Consider the following 18931-nt stretch of genomic DNA (forward strand, 5'->3'; position numbering starts at 1 on the left):
TGTTTTTTAATCTTAAGAAAATGGAAGCAGTCCTAGAAATATTTGTGAGCCTAATATGTCACTCTTTTGCCTCCTGTCTACATTCCTAGTAGCTTTGCACATAAAAAATATGAAAAAGCTCACAATCACTGGATTTTATTTAAACTAAGTGTTCTTAGAAAGCTAGAATGTATATTTAACAGTTTCCCCTGCCAAAGAAACAGCATTTTGACAGGCTCCCCCAAAGAAAAGGGCATTTGCCAGGAAGCAAGATGGCGGGAGCAGCCATGGGCGAAGTGCCGCGATAGGAGCCTCCCGAGGATCAGGTGACGAGAGCTTGATCCAGTAGGGTAGGGCGGGAGATGGAACCCGGGTTGGGCAAGGAGGCAAGTAGAACGGTGGTGGCGGCAGCAGCCCGAGTAGCGGTGAGGCAGTCGGGTGGCGGGAGCCGCGGTCATGGACCATATCACGGTGCCCAAGGTAAGGAGAAGAGTTTGGCGAGGCTGGGAACCCTGGGCTCCCTCTCGGTGCTCTGCCGTGAGCCCCGGCACGCCCCCTCAAGCCTTCTCAGGGTGCTCTTTGACGCCCTCTTCCGCGCGGGACCCGAGTGATATTCCTCGGTTCACACCCCCTTTCACCCAATCTGAACTTTCTTCTCCTTGGGATCTGCCTGCTGGCGGCTGCGGCGCGAAGGAGAGGTGGTCCTGTGCCAACTGTCCTCTCACGTGACGCGGACCCCGCGCCGGGTGTTTGCCTGATGGGTCCCTCCCTGACCTGTCCCTCCGACCCCAGCTCCTCCCGGCTCCCCAGTCGTTACCTCACACACGCCTTTACTCCAGCCTTTTATATACACTCGCTGCAGTTGTAACAGCCTTTCTTGAGCGCCGCGCTTGGCATTGCCTCCCGGAGAGTTACTTCCTTTATCCAGTGTTTCCCTACTCTCCTCTTGACTCCTCCCCTGACCTGCCCCAGCAGTTGCCCAGACCACCACCATCACCCCCACCCCAGCTCCCCCGCATGCATGTGTGGGTTTTGGGGGCAAAAACATCTGTGCAGCCCCAAGGTGGGCTATGAGAAAGGAAGGAGGTGTAGCAGAGTGGACCTGGACTTGCTCAGCCGGGAAGGAAAACGCGAGAGGTGACATTGCCAGGCCAGCTGGCGTCTGTGTATAGCTGACCCCCCAGTTAGAGCTTCTTCTACTTCTTTTCTTTCCAGAGCCTACTCTTTCCCTCCCCAACTTCAGCCTCTTTCTATTCGAATTCCACGTCCCTCCAGTCAGTTTTCTTTCTACTGTCAGGCTGAGGATCAGAGAAGAGTTACAACTGGTCTCTGCTTAATTTTTTTCTATCCATCATAACAGATGTGGCCCAGGCTAACTGACACGCACATAAAAGCCCAGTATGTTGTAATCGAAAGATCACGGATTTTGAAGCCGGAAGACTCGAGTTAGAATGCTGGTCCCCTCAACTAGTAGCTTATGACTGGACAAATTTATTAACCTCTCTGAGACTGTCTTTCTTCCTTTACCAAATGGGGATAATGAAATTAGTTCTCCTCACTTCACAGGGTGGTTGTAAGGACTAAATAAAAGGATGTGTGTGAAAGCTTTTTTGTGACTAAGCTTTTTTTGTATCAACTTTTATGGACCACTAACTGTAAAGAGTCAAAAAGGTAATTTATTTGGGATCTTAGAATTGCAATTCAGGGATCACAGAAAGTCTGGAAGAAACCAGAATAGTGTCCCACTAGAGGAAATGGCCAGGGTTTTTAGAGGAAAAGAGGGACATCAATGCAGTCTTATACAAGTTGTTTACCAACAATTTGGATTGGAGGGTAAAATTATTCTGTACATAAGATTGAGTTATGGAATGCATCTCATTCATTACTAGGGAAAGTTATGTTTTCTTAGTCCAGATGAAGTCCAGTTCTCAGTATTATTCTTTCCTTTTAGCAACTCAGCAACTCTTTAGCAGTTTTAATTTAGAGTGTTCAGCAAAAGTCCAGCATGGGCAGCAAACGTGGAGGTCCTCAGGTCATGTCTTAGTCATTCCTGACATAGTTCTTTTCACATTTCCCCCTTTTGCCCATGCTTTTTCCTGAAGAAAACATCATTGGAGCAATTCTTATTCCTACATAGCCAGAATGGCTTGGTTGCCTGCTCCAGGTCCATCATGTCCCTTAGAGGGTGGTTGTGTGAATGAATCAATGGATGGACTGTAAAATTCATTGGAGGCACCGTGATGTGCTGCCTCGAGTATATCGACTTGTGTGAACATCAACTGAGCAGTAGAATGGCTAAGTATAGAAGTAATCAATTTAAGCAAGCACTTTATCAATATAAAGAAGCTGACAACAATTATTAAGAGTAATAACCCAGTTTGCAGAACAGTTTTGAACCAAGATACAATGTTTGAGGGTAACCAAATAAAAAAATCAAACATTAGGGGAGTATTAAGACTATCAGAATGAAGTCAATTGGTCTTCTTTTGTTAAGATCTTAATTTGAGTTTCTACTATACCAGAGGCATTTATCCAAGTACAACAGGTGTTATTTAAGATGACACAGATACCTCCAAGTTCTGCAAGAAGGTAATCCAAGGAAAATCTTTTATCTAACATAACATGAGCAAGCAAATTCAGGAAGTCTTTTTGGGCACTTAATGCTCTAGCTGTGGCATTAGCTGTGTCTGCTATGGTAGCAGAGAGATTTTGAATAATTTTTTCAATGGCTCCATCTCCCCACGTGGTTTGAATAATTCTTGGGAACCTCTGAAATCCCTCAGAAGGGGTTTCTTGGCATAGGCTGAAAGTAGAGTGTGTGTGCCATTTGGTAATTTCTGAAGAATTTAACACAGTCAAAGGAACTATTAAAAGTCCTAGAGCACATTGAGAACGTGGGGTTAGGGTGTTGGGGCAGGACATCCCCCAGGTGCTACTCTTCCAACCACAAATAAAGACATAGATGGAGCATAGAGAAAGGAGGTGTCAAAGGTGAAATTCAACCATGTGTTGGTTATATTTGAGCAGTCTAGAAGCCTTCCTTGTAGGAATACATGGCGGTTATCATGAGAATATGTTTTTCTTGGCACAGTGAAGTAAAGTTGGGTGTTTGGAAGCTGGATCTGATGTTTCCAGGTAACCAAAGGGCTTCGTTGGAACACATGTTCCTATGGGAATATTCTGGGTTTTATCTGGTTCCAAACAAGGCAAACAAGGAAAGGGAACTGTGGATTTGAGTAGATGAACATGGTATGCTTGGAGAATAGATGAATTCTGAAAAGGGTATGGTAGAGGGATATGAGTAAGATTGGAGATAGCCAAGGCAAGGGGATCCTGGGTATTCAGTGAATTATCTAGGGTGCTGATGGCATATCCAATAGTCTTTTAGATTTCCTCCATGGCTAGACTTTGGGAAATGCAGAATAAGGCATTATTTTCCCAGTCATAAGGAGCCTGGGTGGATAATAAGAGAGATAATAACATAACTCTAGTAAAGGAAGTATCCCAAGAAAAGTCAGCTATTTTAATATAAAGAAGACTAAGGGTAACTCCTGGTCTTGGTTGGTGAAAGAATACCAAGTGGAATAAATTAATCGAATGGGCAAGACTTGGAGCCAGAGGCTTATTCCCAGCAGAGTTAATGCAAGATAGAATTGCCACTCATGGAGGATGCCTACTGTATGTAATAGGGTAAAGCACATTAATAAAACTGTAACTTCAAGGAGGAGTCCCAAAAGTTCAATTCTCCAGTCCTTCATAGTCAAAATCGAAGGACCAAAGGGCCAGGGTCATTTCCACTAAACTTTAATTCCTGGCCATGAACCTATTCATGAAAATTTTCACTCCTTGAAAGTGTGTCTATAAGAAGGAAAGGCAATTTGGTGCCTCATCAGTTATTACATAATGAAGAAGATGTAACAACTCTATGATGACAGTAATTAGAACGAGGGTAACTTGAGGGATTTCATCAATGAGGACCATGGAGAGTACCAGCCTTGTCCAAAGTCTTGGGAGAGCCATCTACATTAGGTGCCATCTGAGTCACTTCTGGATCACTTTCAGCTTTAGGTCTCCAACTGTTTCAGAGGCCCACACAGGTGGGGAAGCCTTTTTTTAAAAATTGGAAACATGAATCCAAGAATCAACGCCTTTAAGTTTAGCAGCACAGGGTGTTGGTTAAAAGTACCTGATAGGGTCCCTTCTATCTGGGTTGTAAGGAGTCCTTTAAAATATGTCTTTTCCAATAAACATAGTCCACTGGTTTTAAATTGTGGTGTTCTGTATCTCCATCTCCCAGGAGCTCACTGTGGAAAAAGTTTTCAACCAGGTGCTCATTTTTTTAGAGCCTTAATGAGACTTTGACAATAATGTAAAAGATCTCCCTTGACTAGAAGGGGCTTACATAGTCCTGAGTCAAGAATCATGGGTTTTTCAATAATTTTTTCAAATGGTTACAGTTTGTGTTTTCGAAAGGGTATAGATATTAAGTTTACCAGAACTATGGGTAGCAATTTAGGCCAAGGAAGGCCGAAGGCCTCAGAGATTTTTGCTAGTTAGGTCTCGATTATGTCATTTGTTCTTTCCATTACACCAGAAGATTGAGGATGATAGTCACAGTGGAAATGTGGTAGCATAGGCCAGATTTCACAAACAGCATTTAGAATTTGTCCAGTGAAATGGACACCATTATCACTATGTAATTGCAGAGGAATTCCCCAATTAAGAATAATCCTTTCACTTTGTCACAGCTTACCCTTCCCCCTCCCCATATCCTCAAGTCCATTCTCTAGTAGGTCTGTGTCTTTATTCCCATCTTACCCCTAGGTTCTTCATGACATTTTTTCCCTTAGATTCCATATATATGTGTTAGCATACGGTATTTATCATGGACATATGTACACTACCAAACGTAAAATAGATAGCTAGTGGGAAGCAGCCACATAGCACAGGGAGATTAGCTCGGTGCTTTGTGATCACCTAGAGGGGTGGGATAGGGAGTGTGGGAGGGAGGGAGATGCAAGAGGAAAGAGATATGGGAACATATGTATATGTATAACTGATTCACTTTGTTATAAAGCAGAAACTAACACACCATTGTAAAGCAATTATGCTCCAATAAAGATGTTAAAAAAAAGAATAATCCTTTCCAACAATATTTTGGCCACTGTAAGGGGAGTTGCACGTCTGCAAGGAAAGGCTTCCACCAAATGGGAATACATGCACATCATCATCAGAACATATTTGTATCCTTGAGAGGGAGACAGGTAGATAACACCCAGTTGACAGATAGCAAAGGGACCAGGAGGCAAAGGAAAGTGGTTCTGAGAAGTATAAATAGGTTTTTCTGGGTTATACTTAGGACAGATCTGACACCTCTGACATATTTCAGCTACTATTTCGGGGGAAGGTTTCCAAAAGTATTGTTTTCCCCAGGCTATCATTTTATCAGTTCCCCCAATGAGTCATTTAATGTATTAATTTTAGTATGGTTTCTTGAGTGGCTTCAGAAAGAGGAGGGTGGCCGTTGGCTTATACCAAAGCCCAGTAAGTTGATCAAATGTGCATCCTTCAGAAAACCACCTCTGTTACTTAGCTATAGCATGCAATTGCCCATCTCTAATAATATCCTTTTTTCTTTTATTGGAAAATAGTTGCTTTACAGTGTTGTGTTAGTTTCTGCTGTACAGCAAAGTGATTCAGCCACATGTATACATGTATCCCCTCTTCCTTGGATTTCCTTCCCATTTAGATCACCACATAGCCTTGAGTAGAGTTCCCTGTGCTATACAGTCTGTTCTCATTAGTTATCTATTTTATACATAGTAGTGTATATATGTCAATCCCAATCTCCCAATCAATCCCACTCCCCATTCCCCGCTTGGTATCCATATGTTTATTCTCTACGTCTGTGTCTCTATTTCTGCTTTGCAAATAAGTTCATCTATACCATTTTTCTAGATTCCAAATATCTGCGTTAATATATGATATTTTTTTTCTCTTTCTGACTTACTTCACTCTGTATGACAGTCCCTAGGTCCATCCATGTCTCTACAAATAATGCAATTTCGTTCACTTTTATGGTTGAGTAATATTCCATTGTATATATGCACCACATCTTCTTTATCCATTCCTCTGTTGATGGGCATTTAGGTTGTTTCCATGTCCTGGCTATTGTAAATAGTGCTTCAATGAACATTTGGGTGCCTGTATCTTTTTGAATTATGGTTTTCTCCAGATATATGCCAAGGAGTTGGATTGTTGAGTCATTTGGTACTGCTATTTTTAGTTTTATAAGGAACCTCCATACTGTTCTCCGTAGTGGCTGTACCAATTTACATTTCCACCAAAAGTGTAGGGTTCCCTTTCTCCACAACCTCTCCAGCATTTATTGTTTGTAAATTTTTTGATGATGGCTATTCTAACCAGTGTGAGGTGATACCTCACTGTAGTTTTGATTTGCATTTCTCTAATAATTAGTGATGTTGTGAATCTTTTCATGTGTTTGTTGGCCATATGTCTGTCTTCTTTGGAGAAATGTCTATTTAGGTCTTCTGCCCATTACTTAAAATATTTGACGACATTTTTTTTTATTGGAGTAGAGTTGGTTTACATTGTGGTGTTAGTTTCTGCTGTAAAGTGAAGGGAATCACCTATACATATACATATATCCCCTCTTTTTTTGCATTTCCTTCACATTTAGGTCACAACACAGCATTAAGTAGAGTTCCCTATGCCATACAGCAGGTTCTCATTAGTTATCTATTTTATACATATTAGTGTATATATACCTATACCAATGTCCCAGTTCATCCCACCCCCACTTTAGCATTAGTGTCCATACATTTGTTCTCTATGTCTGTGTGTCTGTTTCTGCCTTGCAGACAAGTTCTTCTGTAGCATTTGTTCCAGATTCCACATATATGTGTTAATATATGATATTTTTCTCTTTCTGACTTACTTCATTCTGTGTGATAGTCTCAAGGTCCATCCATGTCTCTACAAATGACCCCACATGTTTCTTTTTATGGCCGAGTAATATTCCATTCTGTATATGTACCACATCTTCTTTTCTTTTTTTAACATCTTTATTGGAGTATAATTGCTTTACAATTTTGTGTTAGTTTCTGCTTTATAACAAAGTGAATCAGTTATACATATACATATGTTCCCATATCTCTTCCCTCTTGCATCTCCCTCCCTCCCACCCTCCCTATCCCACCCATCTAGGTGGTCACAAAGCACTGAGCTGATCTCCCTATGCTATGAGGCTGCTTCCCAGTAGCTATCTATTTTACGTTTGGTAGTGTATATATATCCATGCCGCTGTCTCACTTTGTCACAGCTTACCCTTCCCCCTCCCCATATCCTCAAGTCCATTCTCTAGTAGGTCTGTGTCTTTATTCCCATCTTGCCCCTAGGTTCTTCATGACTTTTTTTTTCTTAGATTCCATATATATGTGTTAGAATACGGTATTTGTTTTTCTCTTTCTGACTTACTTCACTCTGTATAACAGACTCTAGGCCCATCCACCTCACTACAAATAACTCAATTTCGTTCTTTTAATAATGGCTGAGTAATATTCTATTGTATATATGCGCCACATCTTCTTTATCCATTCATCTGTTATGGACATTTAGGTTGCTTCCATGACCTGGATATTGTAAGGAGTGCTGCAATGAACATTGGGTTGCATGTGTCTTTTTGAATTATGGTTTTCTCAGAGTATATGCCCAGTAGTGGGATTTCTGGGTCATATGGTACTTCTATTTTAAGTTTTTTAGGGAATCTCCATACTGTTCTCAATAGTGGCTGTATCAATTAACATTCCCACCAACAATGCAGGAGGGTTCCCTTTTCTCCACACCCTTTCCAGCATTTACTGTTTGTAGATTTTTTGATGTTGGCCATTCCAACCGGAGTGAGGTGATACCTTATTATAGTTTTGGTTTGCATTTCTCTAATAATTAGCGATGTTGAGCATCTTTTCATGTGCCTCTTGGCCATATGTGTGTCTTCATTGTAGAAATGTCTATTTCTGTCTTCTGCCAATTTTTTTGATTGCGGTTTTTTTTTTTGATATTGAGCTCTGTGAGCTGTTTGTATATTTTGGAGATTAATCTCTTCTCCATTGCTTCATTTGCAAATATTTTCTCCTGTTCTGAGAGTTATCTTTTTGTCTTGTTTATGGTTTCCTTTGCTATGCAAAAGGTTTTAAGTTTCATTAGGTTCCTTTTCTTTGTTTTTGTTTTTATTTTCATTACTCTAGGATGCAGTTCGAGAAAGAGCTTGCTGTGATTTTTGCCAAAAAATATTCTGCCTATGTTTTCCTCTGAGAGTTTTATTGTGTCCGGCCTTACATTTAGGTCTTTAATCCATTTTGAGTTTATCTTTGTTTATGGTGTTAGGGAGTGTTCTAATTTCATTCTTTTACATGTACCTGTCCAGTTTTCCTAGCACCACTTGTTGAAGACACAGTCTTTTCTCCAGTGTGTATTCATGTGTCCTTTGTCATCGATTAATTGACCAAAGGTGTGTAGGTTTATCCTTTGGATTTCTTTTTTTTTACCTTATTTTATTTTTTAACATCTTTATTGGAGTATAATTGTTTAATTGGTGTGTTAGTTTCTGCTTTATAACAAAGTGAATGAGTTATACATATTCATATGTTCCCATATCTCTTCCCTCTTGCATCTCCCTCCCTCCCATACTCCCTATCCCACCCCTCTAGGTGGTCACAAAGCACCAGGCTGATCTCCCTATACCATGCAGCTGCTTCCCTCTAGCTATCTATTTAACGTTTGGTAGTGTATATATGTCCATGCCACTGTCTCACTTTGTCACAGCTTACCCTTCCACCTCCCCATATCCTCAAGTCCATTCTCTAGTAGGTCTGTGTCTTTATTCCCGTCTTACACCTAGGTTTTTCGTGACCTTTTGTTTTTTTCCTTAGACTCCATATATCTGTGTTAGCATAAGGTATTTTTTTTTCTCTTTCTGACTTACTTCACTCTGTATGACAGACTCTAGGTCCATCCACCTCACTACAAATAACTCAATTTCGTTTCTTTTTATGGCTGAGAAATATTCCATTGTATATATGTGCCACATCTTCTTTATCCATTCATCCAATGATGGACACGTAGGTTGCTTCCATCGCCTGGCTATTGTAAATAGGGCTGCAATGAACATTTTGGTACATGACTCTTTTTGAATTATGATTTTCTCAGGGTATATGCCCAGTAGTCAGACTGCTAAGTCGTATGGTAGTTCTATTTGTAGTTTTTTTTTAACATCTTTATTGGGGTATAATTGCTTTACAATGGTGTGTTAGTTTCTGCTTTATAACAAAGTGAATCACCTATACATATACATATTTTCCCATATCTCTTCCCTCTTGCATATCCCTCCCTCCCACCCTCCCTATCCCACCCCTCCAGGCGGTCACAAAGCACCGACCTGATCTCCCTGTGCTATGTGGCTGCTTCCCACTAGCTATCTACCTTACGTTAGGTAGTGTATATATGTCCATGCCTCTCTGTCGCTTTGTCACAGCTCACCCTTCCCCCTCCCCATATCCTCAAGTCTGTTCTCCAGTAGGTCTGTGTCTTTATTCCTGTCTTACCCCTAGGTTCTTCATGACATTTCTTTTAATTCCATATATATGTGTTAGCGTACGGTATTTGTCTTTCTCTTTCTGACTTACTTCACTCTGTATGACAGATTCTAGGTCTATCCACCTCATTACAAATAGCTCAATTTCGTTTCTTTTTATGGCTGAGTAATATTCCATTGTATATAGGTGCCACATCTTCCTTATCCATTCATCCGATGATGGACACTTAGGTTGTTTCCATCTCCGGGCTATTGTAAATAGAGCTGCAATAAACATTTTGGTACATTACTCTTTTTGAATTATGGCTTTCTCAGTGTATATGCCCAGTAGTGGGATTGCTGGGTCATATGGTAGTTCTATTTGTAGTTTTTTAAGGAACCTCCATACTGTTCTCCATAGTGGCTGAACCAATTCAAATTCCCACCAGCAGTGCAAGAGTGTTCCCTTTTCCCCACACTCTCTCCAGCATTTATTGTTTCTAGGTTTTTTGATGATGGCCATTCTGACTGGTGTGAGATGATATCTCATTGTAGTTTTGATTTGCATTTCTCTAATGATTAATGATGTTGAGCATTCTTTCATGTGTTTGTTGGCAGTCTGTATATCTTCTTTGGAGAAATGTCTATTTAGGTCTTCTGCCCATTTTTGGATTGGGTTGTTTGTTTTTTTTTGATATTGAGCTGCATGAGCGGCTTGTAAATTTTGGAGATTAATCCTTTGTCAGTTGCTTCATTTGCAAATATTTTCTCCCATTCTGAGGGTTGTCTTTTGGTCTTGTTTATGGTTTCCTTTACTGTGCAAAAGCTTTGAAGTTTCATTAGGTCCCATTTGTTTATTTTTGTCTTTATTTCCATTTCTCTAGGAGGTGGGTCAAGAAGGATCTTGCTGTGATTTATGTAATAGAGTGTTCTGCCTATGTTTTCCTCTAAGAGTTTGAGAGTTCCTGGCCTTACGTTTAGGTCTTTAATCCATTTTGACCTTATTTTTGTGTGTGGTGTTAGGGAGTGATCTAATCTCATGCTTTTACATGTAGCTGTCCAGTTTTCCCAGCACCACTTATTGAAGAGGCTGTCCTTTCTCCACTGTACATTCCTGCCTCCTTTATCAAAGATAAGGTGACCATATGTGCGTGTGTTTATCTCTGGGCTTTCTATCCTGTTCCATTGATCTATCTTTCTGTTTCTGTGCCAGTAACATACTGTCTTGATTACTGTAGCTTTGTACTGTAACGTGAAGTCAGGGAGCCTGATTCCTCCAGCTCCATTTTTCGTTCTCAAGATTGCTTTCGGTACTCAGCGTCTTTTGTGTATCCATACATTTTGTGAAATTTTTTGTTCTAGTTCTGTGAAAAATGACAGTGGTAGTTTGATAGGGATTGTATTGAATCTGTAGATTGCTTTGGGTAGTCGAGTCATTCTCACAACATAGATTCTTCCAATCCAAGAACACGGTGTATCTCTCCATCTATTTGTATCATCTTTAATTTCTTTCATCAGTGTCTTATAATTTTCTGCATACAGGTCTTTTGTCTCCTTAGGTAGGTTTATTCCTAGATATTTTATTCTTTTTGTTGCAATGGTAAATGGGAGTGTTTTCTTGATTTCAGATTCAGATTTTTCATCATTAGTGTATAGGAATGCCAAATATTTCTGTGCATTAATTCTGTATCCTGCTACTTTACCAAATTCATTGATTAGCTCTAGTAGTTTTCTGGTAGCATCTTTAGGATTCTCTATATATAGTATCATGTCATCTGCAAACAGTGACAGCTTTACTTCTTCTTTTCCAGTTTGGATTCCTTTTGTTTCCTTTTCTTCTCTGATTGCTGTGGCTAAAACTTCCGAAGCCATTTTGAATAAGAGTGGTGAGAGTGAGCAACCTTGTCTAGTTCCTGATCTTAGTGGAAATGCTTTCAGTTTTTCACCAATGAGGATGATGCTGGCTGTGGGTTTGTCATATATGCCTTTATTATGTTGAGGAAAGTTCCCTCTATGCCTATTTTCTGCAGAGTTTTTATCATAAATCGGTGTTGAATTTTGTAGAAAGCTTTCTCTGCATCTATTGAGATGATCATATTGTTTTTCTCCTTCCATTTATTAATATGGATTATGATATTGATTGATTTGCGTATATTGAAGAATCCTTGCATTTCTGGAATAAACCCCACTTGATCATGGTGTATGATACATTTAATGGGCTGTTGGATTCTGTTTGCTAGTATTTTGTTGAGGATTTTTGCATCTATGTTCATCAGTGATATTGGCCTGTAGTTTTCTTTCTTTGTGACATCCTTGTCTGGTTTTGGTATCAGGGTGATGGTCCTTCGTATAATGAGTTTGGGAGAGTTCCTCCCTCTGGTCTATTTTGGAAGAGTTTGAGAAGGATAGGTCTTAGCTCTTTTCTAAATGTTTGATAGAATTCACCTGTGAAGCCATCAGGTCGTGGGCTTTTGTTTGTTGGAAGATTTTTAATCACAGTTTCATTTCCAGTGCTTGTGATTGGTCTATTCTTATTTTCTATTTCTTCGTCATTCAGTCTTGGCAGGTTGTGCATTTCTAAGAATTTGTCCATTACTTCCAGGTTGTACATTTTATTGACATAGAGTTGCTTGTAGTAATCTCTCATGATCTTTTGTATTTCTGCAGTGTCAGTTGTTACTTCTCCTTTTTCATTTCTAATTTTAATGATTTGAGTCTTCTCCCTTTTTTTCTTGATGAGTCTGGCTAATGATTTATCTATTTTGTTTATCTTCTCAAAGAAACAGCTTTTAGTTTTATTGATCTTTGGTATCGTTTCCTTCATTTCTTTTTCATTTATTTCTGATCTGATTTTTATGATTTCTTTCCTTCAGCTAACTTTCGGGGCTTTTTGTTGTTGTTCTTCTTTCTCTAATTGCTTTACGTTCAAGGTTAGGTTGTTTTTTTGAGATGTTTCCTGTTTCATAATATGGGCTTATATTGCTATAAACTTCCCTCTTAGAAATGCTTTTGCTGCATCCCATTGGTTCGGTTTGTTGTGTCTCCATTGTCATTTGTTTCTAGGTATTTTTTATTTCCTCTTTGATTTCTTCAGTGATCACTTTGTCATTAAGTAGTGTATTGTTTAGGCTCCGTGTGTTGGTGTTTTTTACAGATCTTTTCCTGTAATTGATATCTAGTCCCATAGCGTTGTGGTCGGAAAAGATACTTGATATGATTTCAATTTTCTTAAATTTACCAAGGCTTGATTTGTGACACAAGATATGATCTATCCTGGAGAATGTTCCATGAGCACTCGAGAAAAATGTGTATTCTGTTGTTTTTGGATGGAATGTCCTATAAATATCAATTAAGTCCACCTTGTTTAATGTATCATTTAAAACTTGTGTTTCCTTATTTATTTTCATTTTGGATGATCTGTCCATTGGTGAAAGTGGGGTGTTAAAGTCCCCTACTATGAATGTTTTACTGTCGATTTCTCCTTTTATGGCTGTTAGCATTTGCCTTATGTATTGAGGTGCTCCTATGTTGGGTGCATAAATATTTACAATTGCTATATCTTCTTCTTGGATCGATCCCTTGATCATTATGTAGTGTCCTTCTTTGTCTCTTCTAATAGTCTTTATTTTAAAGTCTATTTTGTCTGATATGAGAATTAATACTCCAGCTTTCTTTCAGTTTCTATTTGCATGGAATATATTTTACCATCCCTTTATTTTCAGTCTGTGTGTGTTTCTGGGTTTGAAGTTGGTCCCTTGTAGGCAGCATATATATGGGTCTTGTTTTTGTATCCATTCAGCCAATCAGTGTCTTTTGGTGGGAGCATTTAGTCCATTTACATTTAAGGTAATTATCGATATGTATATTCCTATTCCCATTTTCTAAATTGTTTTGCGTTCGTTATTGTAGGTCTTTTCCTTCTCTTGCCTAGAGAAGTTCCTTTAGCATTTGTTGTAAAGCTGGTTTGGTGGTGCTGAACTCTCTCTGCTTTTGCTTGTCTGTAAAGGTTTTAATTTCTCCATCAAATCTGAATGATATCCTTGCTGGGTATAGTAATCTTGGTTTCAGGTTTTTCTCCTTCATCACTTTAAATATGTCCTGCCACTCCCTTCTGGCTTGCAGAGTTTCTGCTGAAAGATCAGGTGTTAACCTTATGGGATTCCCTTGCGTGTTATTTGTTGCTGTTTCCTTGCTGCTTTTAATATGCTTTCTTTGTATTTAATTTTTGACAGCGTGATTAATATGTGTCTTAGCATATTTCTCCTTGGATTTATCCTGTATGGGACTCTCAGTGCTTACTGGACTTGATTAACTCTTTCCTTTCCCATATTAGGGAAGTTTCCTACTGTAATCTCTTCAAATAATTTCTCAGTCCCTTTCGTTTTCTCTTCTTCTGGAACCCCTATAATTCGAATGTTGGTGCATTTAATGTTGTCCCAGAGGTCTCTGAGAATGTCCTCAGTTCTTTTCATTCTTTTTTCTTTATTCTGCTCTGTACTATTTATTTCCACTATTTTATCTTCCAGGTCACTTATCCGTTCTTCTGCCTCAGTTATTCTGCTACTGATCCCACCTAGAGTGTTTTTAATTTCATTTATTGTGTTGTTCATCGTCATTTGTTTCATCTTTAGTTCTTCTAGGTCCTTGTTAAATGTTTCTTGCATTTTGTCTATTCTGTTTCCAAGATTTTGGATCATCTTTACTATCATTATTCTGAATTCTTTTTCAGGTAGACTGCCTATTTCCCCTTCATTTGTTAGGTCTGGTGGGTTTTTTTCTTGCTCCTTCATCTGCTGTGTGTTTTTCTGTCTTCTCATTTTGCTTATCTTACTGTGTTTGGGGTCTCTTTTTTGCAGGCTGCATGTTCGTAGTTCCCGTTGTTTTTGGTGTCTGTCCCCTGTGGCTAAGTTTGGTTCAGTGGGTTGTCTAGGCTTCCTGGTGAAAGGGACTAGTGCCTGTGTTCTGGTGTATGAGGCTGGATCTTGTCTTTCTGGTGGGCAGGTCCACGTCTGGTGGTGTTTTTTGGGGTGTCTGTGGACTTATTATGATTTTAGGCAGCATCTCTGCTAATGGGTGGGCTTGTGCTCCTGTTTTGCTAGTTGTTTGGCATAGGGTGTCCAGCACTGTAGCTTGATGGTCGTTTATTGAAGCTGGGTGCTGGCATTGAGATGGACATCTCTGGTAGATGTTCACCATTTGATGTTATGTGGAGCTGGGAGGTCTCTTGTTGACCAGTGTCCTGCAGTTGGCTCTCCCCTGTCAAAGGCACAGCAGTGACTCCTGGTTGCAGTACCAAGAGCCTTTCATCCACACGGCTCAGAATACAAGGGAGAAATCGTAGAGAGAAAGCATTAGTAGAAGTAGAAAGAAGGAAAGAAAGAAAGAAAGAAAGAAAGAAAGAAGAAAGGAAGGAAAGAAGGAAGGAAGGAAGGAAGGAAGGAAAGACAGAAAGAAAGGAGGGAGGGAGGGCATGAGGGAAGAAGGAAGGAAGGAGGGAAGGAAGGAGAAAAGAAATAAAGATAGAATTTAAAGTAAAATATAATAGTTATTAAAATAAAAAATAATTATTAAGAAAAAAATTTAAAAAAAAAGGAACGGATAGAACCTTCGGACAAATGGTGGAAGCAAAGCTGTACAGACAAAATCTCACACAGAAGCATACACATACACAATCACAAAAAGAGGAAAAGGGGAAAAATCATAAAATTGCTCTGAAAGTCCACCTCCTTAATTTGGGATGATTCATTTTCTAAAGGAGGGAAGGAAGGAAAGAAAGTAGATAAAGTAAAATAAAATAATTAAAATACAAAATAATTATTAAGAAAAGAAACACAAAAAAACCCCAAAACTACGGACAGATAGAACCCTAGGACAAATGGTGGAAGCAAAGCTACACAGACAAAATCTCACACAGAAGCATACACATTCACACTCACAAAAAGAGGAAAAGGGGAAAAAGTCATAAATCTTGCTCTCAAAGTCCACCTCCTCAATTTGGGATGATTCGTTGTCTATTCATGTATTCCACAGATGCATGGTACATCAAGATGATTGTGGAGCTTTAGTCCGCTGCTTCTAAGGCTGCTGGGAGAGATTTCCCTTTCTCTTGTTTGTTCGCACAGCTCCCAGGGGCTCAGCTTTGGATTTGGCACCGCCTCTGTGTGTAGGTCACCGGAGGGCATCTGTTTTTCACTCAGACAGGACAGGGTTAAAGGAGCCACTGATTCGCGGGCTTTGGCTCACTCCGGCCTGGGGGAGCGAGGGGCATGGAGTGCGGGGCAAGTCTGCGGCAGCAGAGGCCAGCATGACGTTGCACCAGCCTGAGGCTCGCCATGTGTTCTCCTGGGGAAGTTGTCCCTGGATCCTGGGAACCTGGCAGTGGCGGGCTGCACAGGCTCCCCGGAAGGGAGGTGTGAAGAGTGACCTGTGCTCGCACACAGGTTTCTTGTTGGCGGCAGCAGCAGCCTTAGCATCTCATGCCCATCTCTGGGGTCCGCACTTTTAGGCGGGCTCCCACCCGTCTGTGCAGCTCCTTTAAGCAGCGCTCTTAATCCCCTCTCCTAGTGCACCAGGAATCACAGAGGGAAGAAAAAGTCTTTTGCCTCTTTGGCAGGTCCAGACTTTTTCCCGTACTCCCTCCCGGCTATCCATGGTGCACTAAGCCATTCAGGCTGTGTTCATGCCGTCAAACCCAGTCCTCTCCCTGCGCTCTGAGCAAAGCTAGAGCCTCAGCTTGCAGTCCTGCCTGCGAACGAGCTTCCTAGTGTGTGGAACTCTTTCCTCCTTCACAGCTCCCTCCCACTTGTGCAGGTCCAGTCCCTATTCTTTTGTCTCTGTTTTTTCTTTTGCCCTACCCAGGACCTGGGGAGTTTCTTGCGTTTTGGGAGGTCTGAGGTCTTCTGCCAGTGTTCAGTAAGTGTTCTGTAGGAGTTGTTCCACGTGTAGATGTATTTGTGGTATATCTGTGGGGAGGAAGGTGATCTCTGCGTCTTATTCTTCCACCATCTTCCACTTGTCCTCTATTTGTAGTTTTTGAAGGAACCTCCATACTGTTTCCATAGTGGCTGTATCAATTTTCATTACCACCAGCAGTGCAAGAGGGTTCCCTTTTCTCCACACCCTCTCCAGCATTATTGTTTCTAGATTTTTTGATGATGGCCATTCTGAATGGTGTGAGGTGATACCTTTTACTTCTGATTTGCATTTCTCTAATGATTTGTGATGTTGAGCATCCTTTCATGTGTTTGTTGGCAATCTGTATATCTTCTTTGGAGAAATGTCTATTTAGGTCTTCTGCACATATTTGGATTGGGTTGTTTGTTTTTTTTGTTATTGAGCTGCATGAGCTGCTTGTAAATTTTGGAGATTAATCCTTTGTCAGTTGCTTCATTTGCAAATATTTTTTCCCATTCTGAAGTTGTCTTTTGGTCTTGTTTATGGTTTCCTTTGCTGTGCAAAAGCTTTGAGGTTTCATGGGAACCATTTGTTTATTTTTGTTTTTATTTCCTTTTCTCTAGGAGGTGGGTCAAAAAGAATCTTGCTGTAATTTATGTCATAGAGTGTTCTGCCTATGTTTTCCTCTAGAGTTTGATAGTTTTGGGCCTTACATTTAGATCTTTAATCGATTTTGAGCTTATTTTTGTATATGGTGTTAGGGAGTGTTCTAATCTCATACTTTTTCATGGACCTGTCCAGTTTTCACATCACCACTTATTGAAGAGGCTGTCTTTTCTCCACTGTATATTCTTGCATCCTTTATCAAAGCTAAAGTGACCATATGTGCATTATGTATATCTGGGCTTTCTTTCCTGTTCCATTCATCTATATTTCTGTTTATGTGCCAGTACCATACTGTCTTGATTACTGTAGCTTTGTAGTATAGTTTGAAGTCAGGGAGCCTGATTCCTCCAGCTCCATTTTTCGTTCACAGGATTGCTTGAGCTATTCAGGGTATTTTGTGTTTCCACACAAATTGTGAAATTTTTTGTTCTTGTTCTTGAAAAATGGCAGTGGTAGTTTGATAGGGATTGCATTCAATCTGTAGATTGCTTTGGGTACTAGAGTCATTTTCACAATATTGATTCTTCCAATCCAAGAACATGGTATATCTCTCCATCTATTTGGATCATCTTTAATTTCTTTCATCAGTGTCTTATAATTTTCTGCATAAAGGTGTTTTGTCTCCTTAGGTAGGTTTCTTCCTAGATATTTTATTCTTTTTGTTGCAGTGGTAAATGGGAGTGTTTTCTTAATTTCATTTTCAGATTTTTCATCATTAGTGTATAGGAATGCCAGAGATTTCTGTGCATTAATTTTGTATCCTGCTACTTTACCAAATACATTGATTAGCTCTAGTAGTTTTCTGGTAGCATATTTGGGATCCTCTATGTATAGTATCATGTCATCTGCAAACAGTGACAGCTTTACTTCTTCTTTTCCAATTTGGATTCCTTTCATTTCTTTTTCTTCTCTGATTTCTGTTGCTAAAACTTCCGAAACAATGTTGAGTCAGAGTGTTGAGGCTGGGCAACCTTGTCTTGTTCCTGATCTTAGTGGAAATGCTTTCAGCTTTTCATCACTGAGGATGATGTTGGCTGTGAGTTTGTCATATATGCCATTTATTATGTTGAGGAAAGTTCCCTCTATGCCTACTTTCTGCAGAGTTTTTATCATAAATGGGTGTTGAATTTTGTAGAAAGCTTTCTCTGCATCTATTGAGATGATCATATGGTTTTTCTCCTTCTGTTTGTTGATATGGTATATCACGTTGATTGATTTGCTTATATTGAAGAATCCTTGCATTCCTGGAATAAACCCCACCTGATCATGGTGTGTGATCCTTTTAATGTGCTGGTGAATTGTTTGCTTGTATTCTGTTGAGGATTTTTGCATCTCTGTTTGTCAGTGATATTGGGCAGTAGTTTTCCTTGTGACATGTTTGTCTGGCTTTGGTATCCGGGTGATGGTGGCCTCGTAGAATGAGTTTGGGAGTGTTCCTCCCTCTGCTATATTTTGGAAGAGTTTGTGAAGTATAGGTGTTAGCTCTTCTCTAAATGTTTGAATAGAATTTGCCTGTGATGCCATCAGGTTGTGGACTTTTGTTTGCTGGAAGATTTTTAATCACAGTCTCAATTTCAGTGCTTGTGATTGGTTTGTTCATATTTTCTATTTCTTCCTGATTCAGTCTTAACAGGTTGTGCCTTTCTAAGAATTTGTTCATTTCTTTCAGGTTGTCCATTTTATTGGCATAGAGTTGCTTGTAGTAATCTCTCATGATCTTTTGTATTTCTGCAGTGTCAGTTGTTACTTCTCCTGTTTCATTTCTAATTCTATTGAATTGAGTCTTCTCCCTTTTTTTCT

General features: G+C 39.8%; 1 protein-coding gene across 1 annotated transcript in view; it reads left to right on the forward strand.

Annotated features, from left to right (window-relative positions):
• Positions 1-418: 418 nt before the first annotated feature.
• Positions 419-18931, forward strand: part of MTMR8 (myotubularin related protein 8) — a 257386-nt gene continuing 238873 nt past the window's right edge. The window contains exon 1 of the mRNA XM_060002711.1: positions 419-459. Coding sequence (XP_059858694.1) covers positions 436-459 — 24 coding nt within the window. The 5' untranslated portion in view covers positions 419-435. The remainder of the gene's footprint in view (positions 460-18931) is intronic.

The sequence above is a fragment of the Delphinus delphis genome, chromosome X (genome assembly GCF_949987515.2).
Source record: "Delphinus delphis chromosome X, mDelDel1.2, whole genome shotgun sequence".
In the NCBI taxonomy this organism is placed as follows: domain Eukaryota; kingdom Metazoa; phylum Chordata; class Mammalia; order Artiodactyla; family Delphinidae; genus Delphinus; species Delphinus delphis.